We start from the raw sequence: 27,492 nt of genomic DNA, 5'->3' as shown, positions 1-27,492 counted from the left end.
CACTAGGCGTTAGTATAACGTAGTGATTACATTCTATTGGGCGTTAGCGTAGCGAGCGTCTTCATTCGTTGACCCATAAACCATATTGCCAACTATCATAAATGACAAAGCGCTAAATCTGTTTTTAGAAGGCGCCAGATTGCCAAAAACTAGCGCCAACGATTATAAGGAGAATTTGACAATAAAAGAGTTTTAATGATTGAATTGAGAATAAAAAAAAAACACCTACGTCTAAATGAAATCCAAAAAATTTTATAATATGATTATAGCAAACCATGCCATTATTCAGTTTACAATATGGCACTTCTTGAACTTTCTTCTTTCTTAGCTAATTAATTTTACAATATTAGTTTTTTAGTTTACAATATTCATTAAAAAAAAGTAAGCTAATACTAACGCTATTAAGTAGTTAGTATCGTTTTTTACTCCTTTCCTTGTGTTACGCCGTTATTGAAAAGGTCTGCTATATTTCTGGTCCAGCTTCACACGGAGAGGTCGCAATGGTTTTATTTTATTGTTCCAAGTTTTGAGAGCACTTTGTCATAATAAAATTACAGCGGATTTTTACCAGAGACAGTTGGCAACATAATAACATTAGTGAAGTCGCCCGTCGCCATCTTCTTAGTTAAATAACCTCGCTCGTTTCTACGCGTCCGTTTTATAACCTAACAAAACGATAACATAATATAAATAAGATCGTTTCGGTCGTTTTCTTATTAATATAAACTTTTATCGTTATTGTGGTTTGTGTGTGCTATGGAGGAAAGTATGGAAGACGAGAAAAGTGAAAACACAGAGAAGAAGACCTTGTGGGACTATTTCAACAAATGCATTAGTAATGACAACGGGAGGCGAGCTCAATGTGTTATTTGTAATAACGTTTACAGTTACATATCAACTACGCATAACTTAAAAACGCATTTATTAAAAGTACATAAAATCTCCCTGGACGAAACTGATTCAAGAAGAAATAAAAAACCATCAAAGCCCAAGCGTTGTCTTAAACCCAAAATATTCAATCATTTCACCGTCAACGATGACGACAAAGTGGCGACCTGCAATTATTGCGGAAATGATTATTCTTATAAAAGTACTTCGTGTAATTTAAGCTCGCATTTGTCTCGCAAACACCCGGCTGTATTCGCAAAATTATTTCCTGATCGTGATGAAGAGGAGGAACTCGCTGAAACAGATCTGTCTATTCTATATGGTAAGTGTATTTTATTTTTAAATTTAGTTAGGTCTAGCTGTTGCCCGCGACTTCGTTTGCGGTAATAATTAACTGACAATCTCAATATCTGACCACCCGTTTGCCCATAGAGGGGTGGGGAAAAACTTTTTGTAAACTAGTTTTAAGTTCGACCAAACCTGAACAAATCGGATAGGTACTAAATAGTTTTCGCGTGGTGCGAGTAGGTAGGTACAAAACCCATAGGTATACATATATTGCAAAAATCTCATTTAGAGAGGTAGAGAATGCCAAACGGTAGTCCGAATTTTGTACATTTCTTTGTGCAATAAAATTTTAAATAAAAAAACAACGCGGGCTTTCAAAACGGAAGTTATCCTTAGGAAGGTGTTTTATTTTAGCTATAGATATGGATAAAACACATGATCTAAAGCCTTTCAGTCAAGATTTTTGGGCTCAAACAGAGCTTTGAAAGAATTTGAGCATACAGCTAAATGAAAGGCCACTTTCATTTAGCTGTATGAATCAATGATAGAATATTAATGATGTGTATAGGAAAGCGATGTATGTATTTCTATTGTTTTTATCGCCTATTTATCTTGTCCCAAACTCCCAATACCTAACAGCTAATAGTCCGTTTACTTAGGTACCTAGGTTGGTATATTATCTACCTTCCAACGGACATTAGGGTGGGCCTGTTTCAAAAAGAGTATTTCATCTTTTGCATTTGAAACCTAAATTGTGGAAATTCCGACGAAATCGGCAAATTACGTTAACGCTGACAAAGCAAGTGGCGTACTCTTTATGCCTACCTTTTAACAGAATTTGTTTTTTTTTTTTTGTAATATTGCACAGAAATGTACATAGTAACAAGAAATATTACATAGATATGCAAGAAATAAATCACTTGCAATGGCGGACTTATCCCATGAAGGGATCTCTTTGATGTTTGACTTCCGCCTTCATGACTGAACTGGGATGGGATGGGAGGTAGATATTGTTAAAATTTTATTTGAATCTTTATTCCTCCTGGCGATATCCTCCTCAGGTACCTATCTGGAGAGGAGGCCGCCCGCTTATAACCTAAATTTTTGCAATCAGTAGGTATGTATGTGGGTTTGATTGGCCGATGTGTGATAGACAGCAAATCCAAACACCAATCCATCCATCCACATTTCTATTCTACATACATATGATCACGTCTATATCCCTTGCGGGGTAGACAGAGCCAACAGTCCTGAAAAGACTGAATGGCCACGCTCAGCTATTTGGCTTAATGATAGAATTGAGATTCAAATAGTGACAGGTTGCTAGCCCATCGCCTAAAAAAGAATCCCAAGTTTGTAAGCCTATCCCTTAGTCGCCTTTTACGACATCCATGGGAAAGAGATGGAGTGGTCCTATTCTTTTTTGTATTGGTGCCGGAAACCACACGGCAGACACGTTTCTATTCTAAGTTTGGATAATCGTGAAGTTGACGTTGTTGAAGAAAATTCTGCAGTGCAGTTTGTTGACGCCCCTTCTGCACTGACTCTTCGGAAGCGGCGGTAAACTTAGTTTTAAACAATTTGTTTGACATCAACCAATGTTGTGAAATCAAAAGATATGACAATTATTAAGTGATGTAGAAATGTTCCATAGTAATGGATAAAAGTTTTAAATACCTATTAAAAATCTCACCGTGTTTCAAGAAGTTTTGTTGATACGAAATACGATTTTGCCATTTAAAAGCAGTCAGGCTGTCGCTTTGCTTGTACTTACAAGATAGCTAATAATCCCGCCAGGTACGCTTTTAAACACGATCCCGGATTGGGTTTGGGTAAGTTAGTTTGTTTTCATGATTTTTTTTTTACACAAAGCGTCTCGATTGACATTTGCAACGATCGTAAGAGAACATAATGCCTAGATCACATACATACATATAATCACATCTATATATCCCTTGCGGGGAAGACACAGCCAAGAGTCTTGAAAAACCTAATAGGTCACGTTCAGCTGTTTGGCTTAATGATAGAATTGAGATAGATAGAAATGAATTCAAATAGTGACAGATCGCTAGCCTGTCGCCTAAAATAAGAATCTCAAGTATATAAGCCTATCCCTTAGTCGTCTTTTACGACATCCACGGGAAAGAGATGGAGTGGTCCTATTGCTTTTTCTAATGATGCCGGGAACCACGGGAACCACACCTACCTACCTAGATGAAGAGCCCTTAATGCCCACCTAGTTATCATGAGATTGATGGTGGAATTTTTCAATAAATTTTTGTATAAAACAATAATAAGTGATACTTTTGCCAGTATGTGATACTAGTGCCTTTTTTCAGTAGTGCATCGGTAAGCAATCTCGATAACCCAGAAAAGAGTAATTCGCAAATGCCCACTGTTTCGACACTGTCACGCGACGCTACTTGACTGATAGAAAAAGAAAACCTCCGATAACATGATTTGTAATAAAGTTAATTAATATAAATAAAGATATATTTTTATTCATGTATTCGTACAAAAAGGATACATGTACATATTAACATAAAAAAAAAAATTAATAAGCATAGGCCAAAAATTATGTTCTATATATTTTTTTTTAAGTTACTAGTCATACAGATCGGCCAACCTCAAAATAAGTCCGAACAATTTCTATGGTTCGAGTTTTAAAATAAAAAAAACAAAAGCATGCGAACGTGCGTTCCATTGTGTTGTCATTGTCATTAGTTGTCAGTGCAAGTGAACGGGCGGTTTCGCGCGCTGCCGTCGCCGCCATTTTGTCCGTGGCGCGTCGCGTCTCGCACAGCGGGACGGAGCGCGCGACGTGCCGTGCGGGGGGGTCAATTCTGTTCAGTATCCACGCTGACGGCGACGCGACGCTTCGCTTAGTTCAACGGAGTTTCATACATTTGTGATTTATGTAAAACGGTAAGTACCTATGTATTGCATTATGTTTTTTTTTTATTCTTTTGCATGCTTATTATTTGGTAAGTTTAACAAGTAGTGGGGTGTTTTTAAATGTGATATCTCTTGAACCAACAACCTTTTGATCGGTTGTGTTGCGTTCTTTTGTTAACAACTTGAAGTCTGCGTTCACACATTGCAATGTGAACCGCTCGTATGCAGTGGTCAGATTTTAACGCAACGATTTGCAACTTTCTGAATATTGGACGGTTAGTGATTAACGTATAAATTGTTATCATAACTACTTCATGCAAATGCGATCATTTCTATCTAAACTCCTTTACTCTATCACGCAAAATCTGCTGAACAGATTTGGTTTAGGCAGAGACTATATCTTTCCACTTGCCATCTCTGCGTACTTCCTTTCGTCGGTTTCGGATACCCTTGACCTGACTCTTTGCCAGGACTTTTCTTTGCTACCAGACCAGCATGGACAGCAAACTTACAGCATTATGTTGACAGTTATTTTTTTTTTTGGCAACGAACTGATGATTTTAGTTCTTTTTTTTCAGGAATTTCCAGGCGAAGGTAATTAGATAAAATGACGAATATAACGGAAAGACTGATAGAGTTTGTCAAACAACAACCATGTTTGTACGACTCGTCTCACAGGGAATACAAGAACGTTGCGAACAAAACCGAAATATGGGAGGCCATCGGCAAAGAGCTCAATTGTACTGGTGAGTTTTGTATTAATACTAGTTTCTTTAGCGCCATCTACGAAAAGCGACGAATTAAAGGCCATCTAAAAAAAACTACGATATAACGCAATCTACAAAAAAAAAATGACGATATAACGCCATCTACAAAAAAAATGACAATATAACGCCATCTACAAAAAAAAAACGACGTATTGTGCGCCACCTATGAAAGAATACAGGTTTATCGCAAATCCCACGGGAAATTTAGTTATTACCGGGATCGGAAAGGTTACGAAATATCACGACTCTTAATTATAAATATAGATACGTGGTATTTCGAAGAAGATATATCAGTAACCCGTGAAGAAGTAACAAACAAATATATAAACTAACTTTCGCATGTATAGTACTTACAAGTTGGGTTGTGTTGTGATAGTAGGTATCCATTCCAAACGCTTCCACTTAAAACACCCCTCTTTTTTCGTCGGGGGTAATAACACATTTTTTTATGCAATTGTCTCGTGCTATCTAGATTATTTTTGGTGATTTACAAAAAAAAATACTTGTAGTGCACAAGTATTTTTTTTTCTTAGTAGTATATAGTCTTGCAAAATTCAAGTCTAAATTAAATTACTTAATGATCTTATTTTTAAGCTTATTCGCGGAACTTCAACATATTGTAACATACATATCGTCACGTCTATCTATATCCCTTGCGGGGTAGACAGAGCCAACAGTCTTGAAAAGACTGAATTGCCACGTTCAGCTGTTTGGCTTGATGATAGAATTGAGATTCAAACAGTGACAGGTTGCTAGCCAATCGCCTAAGAAAAGAATCCCAAGTTTGTAAGCCTATCCCTTAGTCGCGTTAACAACATCCATGGTAAAGAGATGCAGTAGCCCTATTCTTTTTTTGTACTGGTGCCGGGAACCACACGGCACTATATTATAACTACCTAACTGAGCTAATAAAATACAAGTAATTACCCGCCATTTTCAGGTGAAGTTGTGAAAAACAAATGGCGGACATTACGCGACGGGTACACGAAGAACAGAAAACTGATGAAGGAGAAGGGCATATCGAAAACATACTTCTGGGCGCCTCAATTGGCGTTCTTGGAGAACCACCTCCAAAGGCAGCCGGCATTGAATGCGACGTCGTCACCCACTCCGTTCTGTATGGACTTGGATACGAATGCTGGTGATGAGAGTCGAGCGTCACCTGTTGAATGTAAAGGTGAGTTCACGAATTTGTGGCACATGAAATGAAGAATAGGACCACTCCATCTCTTTCCCATGGATGTCGTAAAAGTAAGGGATAGGCTTACAAACTTGGGATGCGCCGACCGCGTGGAATAGTTATTTTGGGCATCGTTGAAGCCCTCAAGGATGAATAATTTTCCACGTTTTTTGTTTCACATATTCCATTATTTCTTTGCTCCTTGTAGTTGCAGCGTGATGTTATATAGCCTAAAGCTTTCCTCGATAAATGGTCTACTCAACGCAAAAATAATTTTTCAATGCGAACCAGTAGTTCTTGAGATTAGCGCGTTCAAACAAACAAACTCTTCAGCTTTATTATATAAGTATAGATTAGACTAAAGATATGTTGACGTCAATACTTTGTATCCAATTTTGGAAATAAATGTATTTTATTCTATTACAGTAAATACAGTTGCAGAAATACCTTTGGAGGAACCATTATTGGCCGAAGATACGTCCGCACCAGATATAAGACCAGCCAAGCGGAAGAATCCAGAAGACGATGATGACTTAACAAGAATAATGAACTTTCTTAGTAGAAAAAAGAGAAACGAAGACGCGGTCGGCCATCTTTTTTCCAGCTACGCGGTAACATTCAGAAGTTTCCCTGCGCATGAGCAGATCGCGCTTAAATTGAAGCTAGCGGAGCTGTTTTCGAATGTAGAACTGAAATTGATTGAGGAAACGGAAAGGAGGCAGTGTATTTTGTCGGGCACTGACGATCAGGGTTCGTTGAAGGTAAAATCTTGTGCTTTATAGATGATGTTTATTTATTTATTTATGTACACAAAATTATATACAGGAGCATTTATTACAATAATAGGGTACCGGACAACTTTTCAGATTGTGTTTAAAAATAATCTTTATTTATTTATATATCCATAAAAAATATTATTTTAAATAAATAAATCTTTTGGAGTATTTAAAAACGTCAAAAACGTAATTTATTTAAAATTGCCGCGAAAACAGCACTTTACGTCAATTCAGATCGCGTGACGTCATATGTTTGGAAAACAAACTACAAGCCCTATTACAAGTGATCAGTGCTTGGATAATTTTAGTATTTTCTCGCAGATCTAGAAACATGCAAAACCCATAAATATCTAACCTTTAAAATCATAGAAAAAAAACATATGTGAAAATAACTTTGTAAACAATGAAACTAGTTTTAGGTTATGTTTTCGTTTGTTATTTCTTCAATCATTTCTGTTGTTAAGATAAACAAAAAGAGGTTGAAATACTTACACAAATGTATTCACATTGCTAAATTCAGCAAAATAAAAGTCGGTATTAATGGCAAAGAAACTGCCGACCATGAAAATATCAATCTTTTGGGAGATTTCTATTGTCGACAAGGTTACAACCTTGTTCCATGATAAAAGCTTGATAGGCGGCTTCAAGCACTTGCGACAACTTCTGTTATGAGTAAAGTCCTTCAATTCGTAACTAATTACAATTAAATATTTTTAGAAAAATGCAAATAAGTCGTAGAATAACTCGAAATAACATACAAAGCAGTGGTGTTAACTTATCACTCATGACGTATGACGTCACCCAGTGTGATTGGTGTTTGGGTTCTTACGCTGCACAGATAAAAAATATTGGATTTTTGCAACTTTATTTATTGATTTAAAATTATAAATCATTGTTATTTCTTAAAAATCTTTATTAAGTGATGTTCTTGTATAACAAACTTTATTTTAAAACACAACTTAGATTTTTTTTCGATTACTGTCCGGTACCCTATTCTAGTACAAAGGTGTTATTGTATCTATGCGGCTAACAATATCATGCTGTTCCTTTTAATATTATGCAAAAGTTTGTAAAGATGGAATAGAATTCCCTTTATTGCAAACTAGCTGTGCCCGCGACTTCGTCCGCGTGGAATAGTTATTTTGGGCATCATTGATGAATAATTTTCCCCTTTTTTTCACATTTTCCATTATTTCTTTGCTCCTTATAATTGCAGCGTGATGTTATATAGTCTAAAGCCATCCTCGATAAATCTTCTATTCAACGCGAAAAGAATTTTTCAATTCGAACTAATAGTTACTGAGATTAACGCATTCAAACAAACAAACAAACAAACTCTTCAGCTTTATAGTATTAGTATAGATAAAAAAATTATAAATACCTTATATCTTATCATATCTTTATGCTAAGGTTATGTACAAAATAATGTGTACATGATATTTGTTTTAATATTTCAGGCAGATGACTCTATAATTAATCAATCAATTAAAGTGAAGGTAGAACCAGTGGATAGGACTGATATTGTAAGTACTTACATACGTAACATCACGTCTATATCACCTGCGGGGTTGACAGAGCCAACAGTCTTGACAAGACTGGTAAGCTAATAATAATATATAAGAATAATCAAATATTATTGTTTTAGCTGTTTTTTTTAAATTAACATAGCTTGTAATCGCAAATAATGTCCTAAATCCTAACTATGAACGAGTTTTCATGATGGACTTTAAAACATGAATTTTATTTTAAACATACATATAGTCACGTCTTTTTCTCTTGCTGGGTAGGCAGAGCCAACTGTCTTGAAAAGACTGATAGGGTGCTCGCCCATCACCTTAAAGAAGAATCCCAAGTTTATAAGCCTATCCCTTAGTCGCCTTTTACGACATCCATGGAAAAGAGATTGAGTGGTCCTATTCTTTACTTTTATTGGTGCCGGGAACGACACGGCAACATTTTTAACGTTTGATAAAAAATCTATTGTTTCTTATTATAACCACACGGCTATATTTTTATTATTGCTTTTGTTTTTATTATAGTACCATGAAGACGGTCCGTTTGCACATAACACAACAGAAGCCAATTTAGCAACCAGCGCTGATCAGGAAGTGAGTTTTCTCTCTTTTGTGAGCGCTATGAGCTATTTATTTATTTGCAAAAACTTTATTGCACAAAATCAAAAATGTACAAAAGGCGGAGTTAATGCCGTTTGGCGTTCTCTACCAGTCAACCAGCTGACTTAACAGAAAAAACTTTAAGTTTGTGGTGCGATAAAGTGCACATGCATAGGTACTGCAAAGTACATACTTTACAAAAAAATGCATAAATACATATTATACAATATACATAAAATACATGTGGGAATGAAAGTAAAACAGTGCGGAATTATATCGTAAATCTTCTTATTTTATTGGACTTCTTAGAAACACATCTTATAACGTCTTACATCGTACCATAGACTCACTATTCTATTTCTTAATGTTATCAACGTAAAAATAAGTAAGAGGTCAGCTAACAAAAAGGATTTAAATAAAAACAAAAAACAAAACTTCTCCCACATACATATAATGAATAGCATATTTACTTTACGCCAAAGTTAAGAATCACTTAAACACATATTTTCTTCAACAGAAAATTCTAGAACTACTGAGGCAACTCCAAGAGAAAGATGTTGAATTAAATAAAGCGAAGGACCAAATAGTCGCTCTCAAGAACGAAGTGGACGCGCTTAGGACAAGGAACCATAGTCTAGAAACAAGAAATGCTAGTCTGGAAGCGGCTGTTGACGACCTGAAGATAAGACTGAACGTAGTTTAAGCAGGAAGATATATGTATAAATATATATACCTACATACATATGATCACGTCTTTATCCCTTACGGGGTAGACAGAGTCAAGTCTTGAAAAGACTGATAGCCTAGGCCACGTTCAGCTGTTTGGCTTAATGATAGAAATGAGATTCAAATAGTGACGGGTTGCTAGCCCATCGCCTAAAAGAAGAATCCCAAGTTTATAAACCTATCCTACTATATATATATATATAGGCGATGGGCTATCAACCTGTCACTATTTGAATCTCAATTCCATCATAAAGCCAAATAGCTGAACGTGGCCTATCAGTCTGTTCAAGACTGTTGGCTTTGTCTACCCCGCAACGGATGTAGAACGTGATTATATGTATGTATTATATATATGTTACTGGAAATGTTATAAATGGTATTTAAAAAATATGTTTAATACGAGTAGGAACGTTTTTTTTTATTGAAAATTTTGTTATGGCTCTTGTTATTATGGATGATGCATGTTATAAATAAACCCTCTGTGCTGCGTTTTGTATAATATTTTCTTATTCTTCTCATCGAGTTCCGGAAGATCTTTGTCAGAGAATACATTTCCAGTGACATATATTAACAGAAGTAAATTAATTTTTATATTGTATATAATACATATAAAGAAAAGTACAAATTAAGTTTACATTTAAATAGATAATAAAAAATCTGAACGAAAATATCTTTTTTTTTTCTGGTTCTCATTCCGTCGTTTCTATACTTTTCCCCCGAGCTTTTTTCCATTTTTTTTGGTACAGAACTAAAACTTTAGTCTATAGTAATTGGGATTGATAACACTGCAAACAAAAAACGAGTAGCAAAAGGTACGCCTAGTTCTACAATACCTACTTAGTATATTCTGAGACGCGTTCCAACCACGTAGTATTTATGGAATTAACCGATACGACGGTAGTACATAAAACATAACATAGATGGCGATACTGTATTCTTATAATGAATTTGGGATTGAACAATGATTTGGATTTCCACATACAAAATTAATACGTAATGTTGTGACGCATAGGTACTTTTTGCGAAATATATGCAAATTTATTAGTAATGTTTTCAAATTATATCGTTAGATATTAAATGCTTTTTAAAATAGACATATTGGACTCGAACTAACTAGAATTTATCTCGAATTATCCAGAATGTTTCGATATGAATCATAATTTTATTTTATAATTACGCGACAATCGGACACGTACTACTTAATAGGTATAATGGTATACCTTTGTGTGTTTGTGTTTAAACTCTTATCACGCAAAAACTACTAAATGTACTGGAAATATCTTAATGTAAATAATAAAAACACGTGGTAAATTATACCTACGCAAGCCACGCCGCATGCGGACGCTAGTGCTGTTATATATCCACCTATATCTACTCGACTTGATATAACTTTCGGACATATAAATTATCCAATAAAAATTAAGCAATGGTATATATATAAAGTGACCATACGTCCCGCTTTCGGCGGGATTGTCCCGCTTTCAGGCTGTCTGTCCCGCTGTCCCCAGCGAGAGCAAAAATGTCCCACTTTTGCAAACAAACTAAATTTTTATACTTATTTTATATCAACATTGCACTCAAATCTCGCTGACGAGAACAGTCAGTCAAAAATAGTAAATGTACCTACAGACAAAATATTTTTACTGTTTTAAGTATTATATGTATAGATAATTATTCATAATTAACTTATATATTAAGTATAAAGTATATTTTTTTATTTACTTATGTACAAAATTCAGAAAGCGTCCAGCTCTGACGCAAAAAAAAATGGTCACGTTATATATATATGAACCTTCAAAACAAACACATCCAATTAGAAAAAAATAAGTGATACTCAATATTTTTCACACTTTCTCGGACTCTGGTTTCTGAGACACAAGGGGCATGATTTAAACTTGGGAAGTATAAATCCTAATCCTAGTAATAGTAGGATTTAAACTTGGGAATTATAATTGCTACCCAGGGCATGATGAAAATCTTATGTTTTTTTTTATTGCTCTTGATCTATACTTATTGGGTAAATACCTTACTAGGTAGTCATTGAAAATATATCTGAGTTAGCAGGTATTCCATAATATTGTCTTTGGGGAGAGCTTATAGAAATCTCACTTACTGCCTAGGTTCTATAGATGAGAATTTGTGAAATGAACTGAATCTGAATGAAAATCATCTAAATCGGTCTAATAGTTACTATGAAATTCCACTTTCTACGATCCTTACAGACCCCCCATTTTATTTAGGGAAATACTCCCTTCCTACCAATTTTTTTCACGAATAAGTAGGTATAATTATTTTTAAAGGGATTTCAACTGACTTTGTGAATCCATATTTTTTGCATTTCAACGCAATCCTCGCACTGGACTATACGCTACGAATCAAAACAACCTATTTGATCTGACGATTCGCACACGCACATCGCAAACTTGCGTCACGCGCGCACGGAGCGGCAACAGCGCAAACGCATGAGCAGAATAACTTTCTATGTTAATTCTGTATTAGTATCGCAAGTTGTGATCAAAATGGTAGTTATTAAAACCTTAATAACCAACCTATATAGGTACCTAACAAAATAATAACACCGCTTAAATAAAACTGATAGATTTTTATAGAATAGTTAGGTATGTACAAAAATTTGGTTATGTTTAGTAGGTCGTCCCCGCCATAGAAACTCAATCAGCTGATTTATATAAACAACTTTCACTTCGTAGATTAGGATATTGTATTTTTTTAAAATAAACAACAGATTTTAATAATTCAACATCAAGGGAATGGCATTAACTAGGTATTTTTTAGCCGATCGATTAGGAACCACATGTCTGAACGTGGAATAAAATTATGGATTCCTATTTTACTGACATTGAGAAAAGAATAAGATTTCTAAAATTGCTAAGTACATTTATTATTTGAAACTTAATCGGTAGATAGAACACCTTATTGCACCATAATATTAAAAAAAATGGCACAAAAGAGACAGAGATGGTACAAAGGCGGACTTATGTAAGTACTTAATCCCTTCCATTCCAGTCAACCTTTGGGTGGAAGAAAACCTGACAGAAAATTGACTTACACTTTGATATTTTTTCCATTTATTGCATGAAATTATGTACATTTTATGTTTTTTTATTAGACGACATAAATCTGTATTTTTGCATACGCATTTGAGATCAAGGGGTCGCCTCAATTTCATTTCCATCAATTGAAACTTTTTTGACAGCTGTTTGGCGCAGAACGAAACACGGATATAGAAAATTTGCTAAAATTCAAAAAGAGGTATAATATTGCTTTTCAAGACATATCATTTTTCTTTTGTAACGCTATAACAGAGTTCATTTGTGCACTGTATTGAATACCTAATAAGATCTAATTATACATCAAATGAAGCAATAATATTTTTTTTTAATTAATATGTAGGTGTGGTGGCCGTGGGAATTTCACCGGATAATAACTTTTTTTATTTTATTTAAGTAATTCGGTCCAAAATTTAAAAAGACAGACATTCTCAATACCTGTATAGACTACACTGACTACACGTTTAAGGATAGAAACGTGTGACTTGTCAGTTCCCACTAATTTATTTCGAGCACATGTCTCAAAACCTGAGCTTAGCCATCAATTGAATATGTTACCAGATTGTTACCATATGAATTGTAGAATTAAATATGTAGTAGGTACATATTTAACTGACTGTTAGATTTTTTTTCTTTGAAAATTCTCGAATCCCCAACTTGATTCATCATTTTACGTCAGCTATGATCTTGCAATGATTCATCAACACCTCATTTTTATCAACAATATTTTTCATCATAACTAAGTAGTTTATATGTAGGTACCTAAGTATTTACGCAGTTAACATTGCTGAGCGAAAATATCGTGAGGAAACCTGCACATTCAGGCCACTGAATGTGTAACCATTGATCCAATATGCAATTCAAATCATAGACGGGTGACGGGATTCTCTTTGTGTAAAACCCTGACTTACGTGATAGCTAAAAAGCTGAAATTTTCACTTATCATGTAGGTATTTCTGTTGCTGCTATAACAACAATTACTGAAAATCATTAAAAAAATACGTTAAGGGGGATCCACATACAACAAACGTGTTCTTTTCGTATTTTTAACAGTAACTGTGATCAATATTAATAATGGTTTTCTTTTTGTAAAATCTATGCAAAAGATTGTTAAAAGAGTACTTATAAGTTTTGATAGATATGAATGACCGTTCTATGAAAATTTTATGTAAGTACTTATACTGTTTTACTTTCCATAAGCACTCTAAAACGAGAAGTGAGTCACGAGAACTATTTCCAGCCACGTAAACACGGGTATATTTTAATCTCGGTGGGCGGACACTTATGGAATTATTTCGAGATGAGCTAACGAGTCTTGAATTAAACTTTCTTATTAGGGCGTTAGGATGGCCACTTGGTAATGGCAATTTTAACAAATTATCCGTATTAATATTATAAAAAGGAAAGTATATTTTTCACAGAGACAAATTTAAAACTGAGGAGTGAGACAGGCTTCATTGCTGGATATTGCCAATTAAGCAAAAGCCCCGCACAAAACTAGCACTAGTTTACGATAACGGCGGCGAGTTACGGGTGCAAAAGATCAAACGTTGTCAGAAGTAGGTACGTTATTTTATTCACGCGCACAGACATATTAATATGACGACTTTATCTCTCAAAACCATTACATAATTCAGTCGATATTCTCAAACACAACATAATTATGCCACGTTTAGAATTGCGGTAGGATACCTACAAAATAATCTATATTAATATTATAAAGCTGAAGAGTTTGTTTGTTTGAACGCGCTAATCTCAGGAACTACGGTTCGAATTGAAAATTCTTTTTGTGTTGAATAGACCATTTATCGCGGAAGGCTTTAGGCTATATAACATCACGCTGCAACTATTAGGAGCGAAGAAATAAAAGAAAATGTGAAAAAAAAACGAGGAAAATTATTTGTCATTGGGGGCTTCAATGATGCCCAAAATAACTATTCCACGCGGACAAAGTCGCGAGCAAAGCGACAGTCTCTTTAGAATATTAGTTTAGATTTTATGTAAAAAATCTTGGCATCCCTACGCGGCTATGTCTACTGTATACTATATACAATGTTGTTTATCAACTCAATGCTGCGCGTGGTCACGTACGCACGTATCTACCTAAGTATACGTACATTTATATAGTTAGTTACTGAATACAATACCAAGGAAAAATATGGAGGAAAAACAATTTGGGTTTGTTGCATTGAAGTACTTTATCTTGAATAGCAAACCCTTTCGGGGCAGACAGAGCTATCAGTTTTTAAAAGACGAGAAGAAATAAGACATAGTGACAGGTTGCCAGTCCATCACATAAAAGAAGAATCCATTTATTTTTTTAGTTTATTTTCTTCGGAGAACATACAGTCAACAACAAAAAGTTAACTAATAAACATCTAAAGAGTAATTTCATATTCTCACATATAAAAATCTAAATAGCTTGTCTAAAGAAAAAAAAACCTAAAAACAGCAAATAGAAAATGATAATTAGTTATCAAATAATTACGTATTTTATTTTATTTTTTATATTAATCTAATTCTATAAGCTATTTAAACAAGGTCTAGACATGGCACTAATGAACATCCTAGGATTTGAATTAAAAAGTTTTTTCCTTTATTTACTTTAACGATCTGTCAGCGCGGGAAGAAGTGGAGGGGGCAATAATACAATTAAGTGGGGCTATGGTGTTTCTTAAACCAATATTTACACAAAATTATATTGTAGGTACCGTTAACAAATTTCGATTATTGTTGAATCTGCATACATACATATTGTCACGAATCTATCCCATTCGGGGTAGCCAGAGACTACAGTCCCCAAGACTGAAAGACCACCTACAGCTGGATACTACATATTATAAAATGCCGTATGGATGGTTCCCGTCGAGTTATAGTGCCTCCGTGGCGCAACGGTAGAGCGCTTATCTGTAACACACGAGGTCCCAAGTTCGAAGCTCTGAACTCTTTCTAATTGACCTGGATTTTGCATGTTTACCTATATAAGCATTTATTACAAATTTCTCATTACACAAGTCTCGAACATAATTGAGGCTAACTTAAACTGTTTAAGTTAGGCACAAACAAAAAAATTATAGGACCACTCCATCTCTTTCCCATGGATGTTGTAAAAGGCGACTAAGGGATAGGCTTATAAACTTGGGATTCTCCTTTTAGGCGACGGGCTAGCAACCTGTCACTATTTGAATCTCAATTCTATCATTAAGCCAAATAGCTCAATGTGGCCTATTAATCTTTTCAAGACTGTTGGCTCTGTCTACCCCGCAAGGGATATAGACGTGATATGTATGTATGTTAAACTGGGTAATTGGTACCCCTATAACTAGATAACTAGTTTGTGTAATAATAAAAAAACAAAATATGCATAAAATTAATTTATTATCTACTCAACAACATGTTCTTCTACAACGTACTGATGATCGCTGTTATTCCGCGGCCCGTTATTAGCTATCGTTATTTGATAACTGTTATCTGTATCAATTGTTTGCGTATCGCTCGCCAATCGCGCGGTCATGGCTTGCTTCACAAAATCCAATTGCAACTTATTCGATATGTTGTCTGGTAATTGCCTCATAATGGATACCAGGTATTTGCCGAACTGATCCAAAGTATCGCTCTTTTTACGCGCGTATCGCTCCCGATACGTGATCTCGTCTGCACTAGTGTCGTCACTGTTCTTGGTGTCGTGTAATGTTATTTTTCTTCTTTTGTTCCTCAGCCCTTTGCTTTCTAATACGTCTTCGGTGTCCACATCTTCTATATACACGGAGTCGATATCTATAACGGGCTGTAAAATAATACATACATAAAATCACGCCTCTTTCCCGGAGGGGTAGGCAGAGACTACCTCTTTCCACTTGCCACGATCCCTGCACACTTCCTTTGCTTCATCCACATTCATAACTCTCTTCATGCAAGCTCGGCGGTTTCGGGTAAAATAATATATATATGTATTTATATATCAACTCAATCAATCTGTGTAATTTGTCGCGAATATATATACGGGACAAATTACACTGATTGAGTAAGCCTCGAAGTAAGTTCATATCCTCGAAATAATGTAGAAAAGATAAAATTTTATTATTTATTCTGGAGGTCAAGTCAAGTCAAGCGAAACTGACGCGTTTGCGTGAAGACTTATGAATGTGGATGAAGCGAAAGAAATATGCAGAGATCATGGCAACTGGAAAGATGTACGGTCATCCCTTACGGGGCAGACAGATCTCTTTAATTCAACTCGACTATAGACTTATCCGCAATTTTCCCGCTAAAAATAATCGCCATTTTGAGGCTGATATAAATATTGCGCAAGCGTCTGAAACTAATTAAAGAAACATAATTCGCATTTTGGTTACTAACAAATTTTACATTCTACACACTTATAAGATTTATTTATTAATTTGTTTGTGAATAATTCTTTTTATATAATTCCATAATACCTGTTCATCATCGTTGACGAGATGTTCCACTTTATCATCTATCTCGTACAGATTCCCGTCACTGGAGATCATCAGCCTTTTATCCTGTAAAATCATCTTCAATTCACATCAAACTGAATGAGAGAATCGATCGATTCACACAATACATGGTCGAAAAAATAAAACACAAAGTTAAAAGGGCGGACTTAAAGCTGTATATGGCATTCTCTACCAGTCTACCAGCTGACCAAACAGAAAAACTTTAATGTTGTGATGCGAAAAAGTGCACACATTACAAACAAAATACAATGTATGTATGTATATTTCATTAAGTAGTTACTGTCTATTTAAAAAAAAATTGTTTCGATAAATTGATATGTAATTGATACATATCAATTTATGGAAACAATTTTTTTTTTAATAAATATTCCTTATACGGGACAAATAACACAAATTGAGTAAGTAAGGTCGAGACTTGTGTTACGAGATACAAACTCAACACGATACTATTATATATAATAAATACTTATATAGATAAACATCCAAAACCCAGGCCAATTAGAAAAAGTTAGTTTGTTCAATCAGAAAAAGTTCCCTGTCCGGGATTCGAACCTGGGACCTCCGGTGTCACAGACAAGCGTACTAACGCTGCGCCACACAGGCCGTCGTTTATTGTACATACATATAATCACGTCTTTATCCCTAGCGGGATAGACAGAGCCACCAGTCTTGAAAAGACTGATAGGCCACGCTCAGAGTTTGGCTTAGTGATAGAATTGAGACCCAAATAGTGACAGGTTGCTAGCCCATCGCCTAAAAGAAGAATCCTAAGTTTATAAGCTTATCCCTTAGTCGCCTTTTACGACATCCATGGGAACGAGATGGAGTGGTCCTATTCTTTTTTTTTTTTTTTTAGTTGGTACCGGGAACCACACGGCGTTTATTGTTTTTACAAAAATAATAATGAAAATTTACATTGAAAACTCACATGATCAATTAAATCGGGATGCTGGTTCAACACATGCCTCCGTAGGTTATTGATAGTCTTGTAAGACAGCTTCTTCTTGCATACAAGACACATAGCTATCTTTTTCATGTGGTCGATTTTTTTGCAGAAATGCCATATTGACGACCTGGTCATACCCTCCCGGGTGTGATTCCTTGGCCTAAAGTTGACATGACAGTTTTGACAAGATGTAAACATATTATTGTACATATACAGGGTGACTTTTAATTCAACTGCATAAATTTAACTGTTAAGTGTACTCATCTAAAGGATATTTAAAAACGTTGAAAGAAAAATATTGGTTCATATTTCAGAAAGTACGAATAAAAATCCACGATCCTAAATACGTAATATCACCCCGGCCGTAAGATTCAGAGGTCAACGACACAATTCATTGAGCTGAGCGATCTCAACAACTCTGTACTTTACTTGATCTTGATACTAGAAAAATAATTTATTTTTCAGACATTTATTTACATGTTTAGTTTTAATTTCTTTTTGTAGTATTGGTCTTTAATAAAGCGTGTGACGTAGTTTTTGAGGGTTTTTTAAATGTGAAAATGATGAGGTTTAGGTTCAAACGGCTCAGAAGCATGGGTATAGTCTATGTTTAAAAGGATGCAGTTGTTTTAAATGTCACCCTGTATAAAAATTTACCCTAATAAACATTGTGAAGAAACCTGCATATTCAAGCTCAACTGGATGTGTAACTCATTATAGGAAACTAGAGGCCGCCCGCGACTTCGTCCGCGTGGAAACCCTATCAATCCCGCGGGAACTCCGGGATAAAAAGTAGCCTATATGTTATTCTGGGTCTTCAGCTACCTACATACCAAATTTCGTCGTAATCGGTTCAGTAGTTTATGCGCGAAAGAGTAATAAACATCCATACTGACATCCTGACATACTCACCTGACAAACTTTCGCATTATAATATTAGTAGGATATGCTGAAATAATTAAAATTTAACCATACATACATATAATCACGTCTTTATCCCTTACGGGGTAGACAAAGCCAACAGGCTTGAAAATACTGATAGGCCACGTTCAGCTGTTTAGTTTACCAATAGAATTGAAATACATATAAAGTGACAGGTTGTTAGCCCGTAGCCTAAAAGAAGAATCCCAAGTGCACAAGCCTATCCCTGAGTCGCCTTATACTTCATCCATAGGTAAGAGATGACCTTTTCTCTATTGGTGCCGGGAACCACACGGCACATAACCGTTCAATCACTTATTCATTAAATATATTTTGATTTGATTCAAACAAAAATACCAACTGGTCTTGTGTGGACATTGACAGGCCCAATCCGTGCTTCCTTCGCACGTGCTTAGTCAGGTTGCTCACAGAACTGTATGATAACTCCCTTGAACATATGTTGCATGTAGCTATCCTCAGCTCCCTGTCCTTCACTTCGAAATATTTCCATGCCAAACTTACGTTCGGACGTCTTGACTCCTCTCTGCAATATAACTAATGCGATGAACAAGTGAATATAACTTTTTTGTTTATTTTAAAACTCTTTATTGTTGCACATAACATTTGATACATCACTTGCAACCCGCTCCAGTTTTGTACAAGTAGCACTTATATGTATAAACCTACCTCTACAATCACACTATCTATTAAAAAAGTTTAGTTATACAAATTGCCGTGTGGTTTCCGGCACCAATAAAAAAAGAATTGGACCACTCCATCTCTTTCCCATGGATGTCGTAAAAGTCGTCTAAGGGATAGGCTTACAAACTTGGGATTCTTCTGGCAATGGGCTAGCAATCTCTCACTATTTGAATCTCAATTCTATCATTAAGCCTAATAACTGAATGTGGCCATTCAGTCTTTTCAAGACTGTTTTATGGTCACGTCTATATCCCTTGCGGGGTATACAGAGCAACATCACGTTGTTGTTGGAACCAAGATTATAACCTCAACCAAGGGATATATGTACAACATTACTCACGGTTTCTCCTCCAGGTATTCCACAAATTCTTCGCTGTTTGATTCCTCATCATCTAACTTTATGTTCTCCGTATCAGAATTGGCTCTGTCAAAATTTATTTAATATTATAATGGAATTCATTTGGAGGATTCATGATGTTTTTGACTTTTTGTGGTTATGTATCAAAAATACCTGATTAAAATAAGGTATTCCATTTTACTGACAAGCGAAATAGCATGTATTAATTATTTAAAAGTCATTCATACATGACCACAGTCAGATTTTAACCTGTTTGCCATGTCCCGTTTATATAAAAATTAACACTTATATATGTAATCAGATGGATTTATTTATTTACTGATATATGTACACAGAAAACATCAAGACTGATAAACACAAGAAACAAAATTTTAGCTTATATCAAAAGAAATCTCTTCCAGCAGGCCCAGATGGCTGTTCAAATAAACTTTATTATGTTCAAATATGTAAGAAATACTAACTGCTCTTGTGTGGACGTTGACAGGCCCAATCCATGCCTCCTTCGTACATGCTTAGTCAGGTTGCTCACAGAACGATATGATAGCTCGTTTGCACATATCTTGCATGTGGCGATCTTCTGCTCTTGATCCTTCAGATCGAAATATTTCCATGCCAAACTAACATTTGCACGTCTTTGAAAATTTCTACAATTTGAACAAGTTTCTTTTTTTACATACAATAAAGCAATTTATCAGTAATTATAAAAGTTTGTAATTACAGTGGGCCAGAAAAAGAAATACCTTTAAGAAAGGTACTTTGTATATTTATAATACCACACCACCCCTACATCCACCTCAGTTTGCTCCAAAGGTTTGAATGGCAGAGAATGCCTTGTGGCATTAAGTCCACTTGTTGTACATTTTACGTGCATACCTAGTTTCAATAAATAAATAAATACAAAAGTAATGCAGAAACCTTCCTGTGTATTGTTGTTTGTGAAGTCCATTGTACCAAAAATAAATTTATTGTAGAAATTTATACATTTACCTAAGTAAATAATCGACTTAGAGTTTGTCGTTAAATTAAGCTTCGTAAAAGGAGGTACGATGATAAGTTTATGAAACAACAAACTTTATGATTAATTTTGAGGTTATTGTCTTGACTTACTTGAGGTTATTGTAATAAATGAAAAAATTACTCACGGTTTCTCATCCAGGTATTCCACATATTCCTCATTATTGGATTCCTCATCATTAAATTCTTTGCTTTTCTCCTTATCAGACTCGCCTCTGCCCAAATTAATTCAATTTTATTCAGTTTACACATAATAAACCACAAAAGAAAGCACATTATTATTATTCACTAAATAACAAAAAGCAAGCCTGGGATATTACTAATAATAAAACATTGTAAGAATTGGATTCCTTAAATCAAAAAACTTGGAATTCAGTATCATATGACAGAAAGGCACGGTAAACAAAGTTATTGTAGAATAAGTATTTAGTACAGTATTAGGTTTTCTAACAGGTATTTGTATTTCAAAGCTAGTACCAATTCTAGTACGTACCCGGTCGACGCCATTTTCATTACAGAGTTAATACTCTGTGCAATTGGCAACACTAACGTTTTGCTCATCGCTATTCCATTATCGATAGGTTATCGATAGTTGAGTAAAAGCAATAGTATCGATAGGTCTATTGATAGTTTCAATAGTGTCGATCAAGGTGTAAATAGTATCGATAGATCAGTTACCGTCAATACTATTGACAACTGTTGCGGTATCCGAAATACCTATGTTGCACATAAAACACGTAGTACATACTCAGCGAGGTTTTCCCATTTCTCATAATTTACTTTAGTATATACCGGTTTATGAGCTGTTGATTACTCGTAACGTAATAAACCATTCATTCATCCTTAATATTTAACTATACCGGAACTGTGACTTAATTTACCATCATCGCCTTATCTGGTTATTATTGCGATGGTATACAATACGATACTCATCGATAGTATTTAGTCTCAATATCGAAAGCACAATCGGTTGTATTGATTCTATTGCCGCTATCGATATTGCATTTTATTTCCAAGGCCCATTTCAAGTTCAGCAACGCTACAAAGTATTTTTCTATTCTTCCAGTATCTATCTAAATATGAGGTTGCAGTGGTGTACAAAATTTTAGTGCTGTATTTATTTAAATTCTTTGTTCTTTGGTGTTTTGGAAGAGATTGCTTAGCAATAAATCCGTCTTTGCTCAACATATTCATAATGTATGTTTCTACTACATACATACGTATTTTTTTTAGGTACTACGTTTGTCTCTGACTCCCGGCCAGAGCATGATAAGACATGAACTTTTTCTGAATGGCCTGGGTCTTGGATGTTTATCTATGTAAGTATTTATTATAAAATAAAGTATCGTTGAGTTAGTATCTCGTAACACAAGTCTTGAACTCACTCCATGTGTAGCTAAATACAGATTTACAAATCAAAAACAAATAATACAGATTGTTTGTCCCGTGTATATTTATTTATTTTCAATGGTATGCACTAGCCTAGTAGGCGCGCTCTAGCTTTGGTAGTTATACATTTATCGTTACATTCCTACGGTATTGTGTATATTTCAGTGTTGCATAACATAATCACTTCTTTATACGTTACGTGGTAAACAGAGCCAACAGTCTTGCAAAGGCTAAAAGTTCTGCTTTATTAATTTATTCATATTGTGACCGGTTGATAGCTCGCATGTTCATACGCCTATCCCTTAGTCGCCTTTTATTACATCTGGGGGAGAGATATAGAGATCCTATTCTCTACCACCACACGGAATAAGTTAAAGTTAAAAACAGCAACAGAACTAGAGCGTTTGATTTGATGATATCGTTTAATTAAAAAGCATTATATTAAGCGTGCTTCTTTAAAAAAAAACGTTGTGCACCATGTAGTGCGCTCGGTCAAAATTGGCGCGTAAAAATAACGTTAAGTTTTTACGCGTTAATATTGAGCGAGTAACGGTCGGTGACACCGACTGACACGGCAATGCGCTGTTGCGTCACTTCGTATTCTTTCTCTTTCACTCATAGATAGATAAGATGAGGTAGACAAAGATACTGAAGTGTTTATAGCGACACAAGAACGGCAACGTCGTAATACTCCATGCATTTGATACTCGGTCGAAGCGTTGTTCGTTTAAAAAAGCATTAGTCAGTGGGTACGCTTAATTCTGTCAACGATAACGCGTGTTGCTTGTAAGCCGCGCTATTTTTGTTGTATATTTTGCGGTGGTGCGGTGTTGTATAATAAACGTTAAATTTGTGTATTATTGAATTTACGTTTAAATAAACGTAACTTATGGCGTCTAAAAATAGTAATTATATATTGTGGGACTATTTTAATAAAAATATAGATTTGGAGAATAGAATTGCAGAATGCAATTCTTGTCACAAATACATTTCTTACAAAACTACAATAACTAATTTGAAACAGCATTTGAAAATAAAACACAAAAGAGTATATGATGAGTTTTTGGCGCGTAGCTCAGGGTTGGTCGGTTCTAGCGCCGAGTTGAACAAGCGCGCTATAACTACTAGAAAATCAACGGCCGGAGCAGTATCAGCATCATCAGGTAAAGCAGTGGCGATGGTGGTGGTTTATTGATATAAAAAAAATTGACGAATATGAAGAGCCGAGGATTTCATTTACCACGTATTTTTCTAAATAATTTTTGAAAAGGAATAAACCCGTTGTTCCGTGTTTTTTTTTTTTTTAATGTGATCCAGTGTCCTACATCAAAGAGAATGAGTGTTAAAGGAAGTTCCACATAGGCTCCCACCACCCTCTTCCTAAAAATCGACGATCCATAATGTAGTAGGTATATTTTTAACCCGGATTATATGTATACATCATAAATGTTTATTTATTAAACTGTCTGAAAAATTATTTATTTCCAAACAAATAGATACCTAAGTTTATGCGTATAGAAATTTTTGCAATCACGGGTTTTGCAATTGATTTCACGGGTTATTGAGAGGCTTGCGTGGGGATATAAATCCAACACATAGAGGCCCTTTGGAGAAGTTGATGTTAAATAATAATTGTTCTCCTGCCAAAACCCGTTCCCGGGCATATGAATAGATGTGATATGTCCAAGAACAGGTCTCGGCAGGAGGTGGAGTTATACCAAAATATGGAAAAAAATGATGAGTTATGGAGTTGACGTTTGGATGGATTTGCAATAGGCTATTTGACAAAGTTCTAAAAACTATCTAAGGGTATTTATTTGTTTATAAGGAGCCCTACAAAAATACTTTTCTGCCTTTATTACAGCTATTTCATTAAAAAATCGAAAAAGAAAATGAAATATTCAAATATGCCGCCAAAACGCGACTTTTAGCAATATGGCGGCCATAGCATGCAGTGACGTAAATTTCGTGTAAATATCATACAAAGCTTGTTGGTGTTTCGAAAAGTTTTGATTTCCTCTTGTTTTATTTAACTTGTGCCACGTCATATGTGTGAAAATTATTAAAATGAGTTCCTATAAATGTTGTGCAGTTCCTCAATGCACTAATACAAAAATAAAATCTCCTACGAAACTACGAACTTATTTTTTTTCTATGCCGATGGATTTGAATATTCGCAAGAAGTGGTATCAGATCATGATCTAAGATCAGTGGTTACCAAGATATACTTACATTGATGTTTTCACATTCCTCAGTTCGGCAGCATAGAAATCTGGATTGTCTTTGAAGAAGACAATCCAGATTTCTTCTTTCAACCATTATTGCGTCCACTTTTGGTTGGTTTCGACTGTCAGCTTTCGCGGAATTGGTTTCCATTATTAAATACCTATGTTATCTGAGTAAACCTGAGCGATCAAACACTTATAAAATCTTGAAAAACAATAGCGAACACTAAGGAACGGTACGATCCACAGTATGTTTATGGATAATTGACGTCATAATAGAAATAGCCAATCACGTTCGTTTTTAGTCACGTGACAGCTGCATATAAAAACCTAATTTTCTGAGACGGTTTTTGTTTAAATAATGCAATATTTTTATCTCGCGTTATTACAAATCGCTCCAAAAAAATAATATTAAGACTGATGACATAAAAGAAATGTATATTTTTACTACAGTCAAATAGCCTATTGAATAAGGTTTTAAAATGTATCCGAAGTTGTCTGTGGTAAACACGCCCGCGCCAATTTTAAATTTTGGAACTCTGTATTGGTCCGCGCGTAAAGAACTAAGCGCGCCAAAATTTTTCTCTGCGTTAGTTTTAATTGTTTAATCAGTCTATTCTGTGCAAAATAAAGTAATTTTCAAACCAAATCCGTTTGTTTTACCTGGCTTGCCCATTGGTCGTTAAAAAAAATTCTTTTTCATTTAATTTTTTAATTTGTCCACAGATGCTGATTCCGATGACGACACGAAAGTTTTCGAGGTCAGTTCCTTCTTCGACCAGGAGAGTAGTGAATGGGCCATGTGTCGCATTTGTAAAGCCACCGTCTCCAACAGAGAACAAGCCCTGATGAAACATATTGAGAAGCACCCGAAATTATTGAAAGGCGTACAGGTAAGTTGGCTATCTCACGACTGGTGAATCGCGTTTCATATTTAAGGACATAGTAAATCATGAACACGCTTAACTTTATAAAATATACATACATATAGTCACGTCTATATCCCTTGCGGGGTAGACAGAGCCAACAGTCTTGAATAGACTGATAGGCCACGTTCAGTTTTTTGGCTTGATGATACAAGAAGAATTGAGATTCAAATAGTGACAGGTTGCTAGCCCGTCGCCTATAAGAAAATCTTCCAAAATTCTTAAATAAATCATTCCAAAAAAAAAAAATTAAACTAGCCAGTATTTTACTCACTATGTACTTAAAAAGTTATTAAGACATTGCACAAAGTTTAAGAATATTTGGGCACCGCGTTAATGACTCGTCCTTTGAGTTTGTGAATTTCCATACTTCATTTTTTTTTGTTTAATTTATTGTTTTTGTCGGATAATGTAGGGAAAAGGGAAACCCATTATTTTTTTCTAATTATTTCGAACAAGAATCAGGTACGGAGTACCCTCTTTCAATATGCAACGCGATTTACCAGTCATCTTGTATATCACTTTTTTTCCTTTACGAGATCGACAGAGCCATTAGTAACAAGACTCGGAAGGAGTTGTATTCGTATGAAAGACGATTTGGCAGCCCATCGCCTGGAGGTTTTAAAGAATTTCCCTTCATTGACTATAACAGTCTGCAAAGCAAGAGTAGTAACTGCCACATACTGTGTATCACAAACAGTTGCCTATCAGAAGCTTTTACGTCTAAGCTAGACCGATTTAGATGAAATGTTGTTTATGTCCACTCCATTTCTTTACCATGGATATCGTAAAAGGCGACTAAGGGCTTATAAACTTAGTATTCTTCTTGTGAACCTGTCACTATTTGAATCTCAATTCTATCATTGAGCCTAACAGCTGAACGTGGCCTGTCAGTCTTTCAAGACTGCTGGCTCTGTCTACCCTGCAATAGGTATAAACGTTATTATATGTGACATGACGTATGTATAAGTTGTACATATGTATAATTTTTATTAACCGCAGATCAATCGTTGGCATTTTATCCTAGACACTACATACATACATATAGTCACGTCTATATACCTTGCGGGGTAGACAGAGCCAACAGTCTTGAAAAGGCTAACAGGCCACGTTCAGCTTTTTGGCTCAATGATAGAATTAAGATTCAAATAGTGACAGGTTGCTAGCCCATCGCCTAAAAGAAGAGTCCCAAGTTTATGAGTCTATCCCTTAGTCGCCTTTTACGACATCCATGGGAACAAGATGGATATTGAATACGGGTGAAGCTGCAGGAATAGTATCACTATCAATAGTGACGTGTTAATGACGACAATTTCTTCCAGGATTCAGACGCTCAAAACGATGATGATGAACAAGAGACCTACACAGAAGTGGTGTACCTTGATGACTTTGATGGTAAACGGGACAAAAAGGAGAAATCACAATGGCAAGCCGACACATCGAGGACCAGTAAGAAACCATGGAAGAAGAGGCGGAGACGAGTCAGTTCTTCATCGGAAGACGAGCATGTGGAGAAGAAGAAAAAGAAGTGTGAAAAGAAGAGTGAGATCACGATATTCGGAGAGTACATAATGTGTTTGATAGAAAAATTACCACCGGACGTGTGCAAAAGAACGCAAATGAACATCATCAATGTGGTGATGAACGCGTACCTTGAAAACGGCAGTTCCAGTGATAAGGCTTCGGAAGTGATGACGCAGGACAATGTTGCACCGGAAGTTATTCTAACTGAGAACGGTGTAGTGCAGGAAATTCAAGTTGATGAATGCAGTGATAACGCGTAGGAGCACAGCACCATGCAGAAATATACATACATACTATCACGTCTATA

The 27,492-nt window shown here is 35.4% G+C and overlaps 2 protein-coding genes across 4 annotated transcripts; one reads left to right on the top strand and one right to left on the bottom strand.

Moving 5' to 3' along the window:
* The first annotated feature begins 610 nt into the window (after nucleotides 1-610).
* LOC106138961 (uncharacterized) lies at nucleotides 611-27,492 on the top strand. Of its 3 annotated transcripts, XM_060953216.1 has the most exons (8): nucleotides 1,079-1,210; nucleotides 3,901-4,101; nucleotides 4,650-4,817; nucleotides 5,779-6,015; nucleotides 6,445-6,779; nucleotides 8,252-8,317; nucleotides 8,834-8,902; nucleotides 9,426-10,292. In XM_060953216.1, exons 3-8 carry the CDS (start codon nucleotides 4,679-4,681, stop codon nucleotides 9,609-9,611), a joined length of 1,032 nt encoding a protein of 343 aa, XP_060809199.1. In that variant the 5' UTR covers nucleotides 1,079-1,210; nucleotides 3,901-4,101; nucleotides 4,650-4,678; the 3' UTR covers nucleotides 9,612-10,292. The 3 variants fall into 3 exon arrangements, with proteins under 3 accessions (XP_013195725.2, XP_060809199.1, XP_013195729.2); XM_013340271.2 differs by lacking the exons at nucleotides 3,901-4,101; nucleotides 4,650-4,817; nucleotides 5,779-6,015; ... (2 more) ...; nucleotides 8,834-8,902; nucleotides 9,426-10,292 and adding exons at nucleotides 25,462-25,628; nucleotides 26,984-27,492 and having other exon boundaries at nucleotides 611-1,210; XM_013340275.2 differs by lacking the exons at nucleotides 1,079-1,210; nucleotides 3,901-4,101; nucleotides 4,650-4,817; ... (3 more) ...; nucleotides 8,834-8,902; nucleotides 9,426-10,292 and adding exons at nucleotides 23,214-23,673; nucleotides 25,462-25,628; nucleotides 26,984-27,492.
* On the bottom strand, nucleotides 16,064-21,744 carry LOC106138960 (uncharacterized). Its single transcript, XM_013340270.2, has 8 exons — nucleotides 21,615-21,744; nucleotides 21,250-21,336; nucleotides 20,569-20,751; nucleotides 20,090-20,173; nucleotides 19,409-19,591; nucleotides 18,109-18,286; nucleotides 17,142-17,225; nucleotides 16,064-16,489 (listed from the first exon to the last, which is right to left on the bottom strand). Exons 1-8 carry the CDS (start codon nucleotides 21,680-21,682, stop codon nucleotides 16,085-16,087), a joined length of 1,272 nt encoding a protein of 423 aa, XP_013195724.2. The 5' UTR covers nucleotides 21,683-21,744; the 3' UTR covers nucleotides 16,064-16,084.

This window comes from Amyelois transitella, chromosome 31, assembly GCF_032362555.1.
Source record: "Amyelois transitella isolate CPQ chromosome 31, ilAmyTran1.1, whole genome shotgun sequence".
In the NCBI taxonomy this organism is placed as follows: Eukaryota; Metazoa; Arthropoda; class Insecta; order Lepidoptera; family Pyralidae; genus Amyelois; species Amyelois transitella.
The sequence above is the reverse complement of the archived record's forward strand: the minus strand, read 5'-3'. Positions and strand labels throughout refer to the sequence as shown.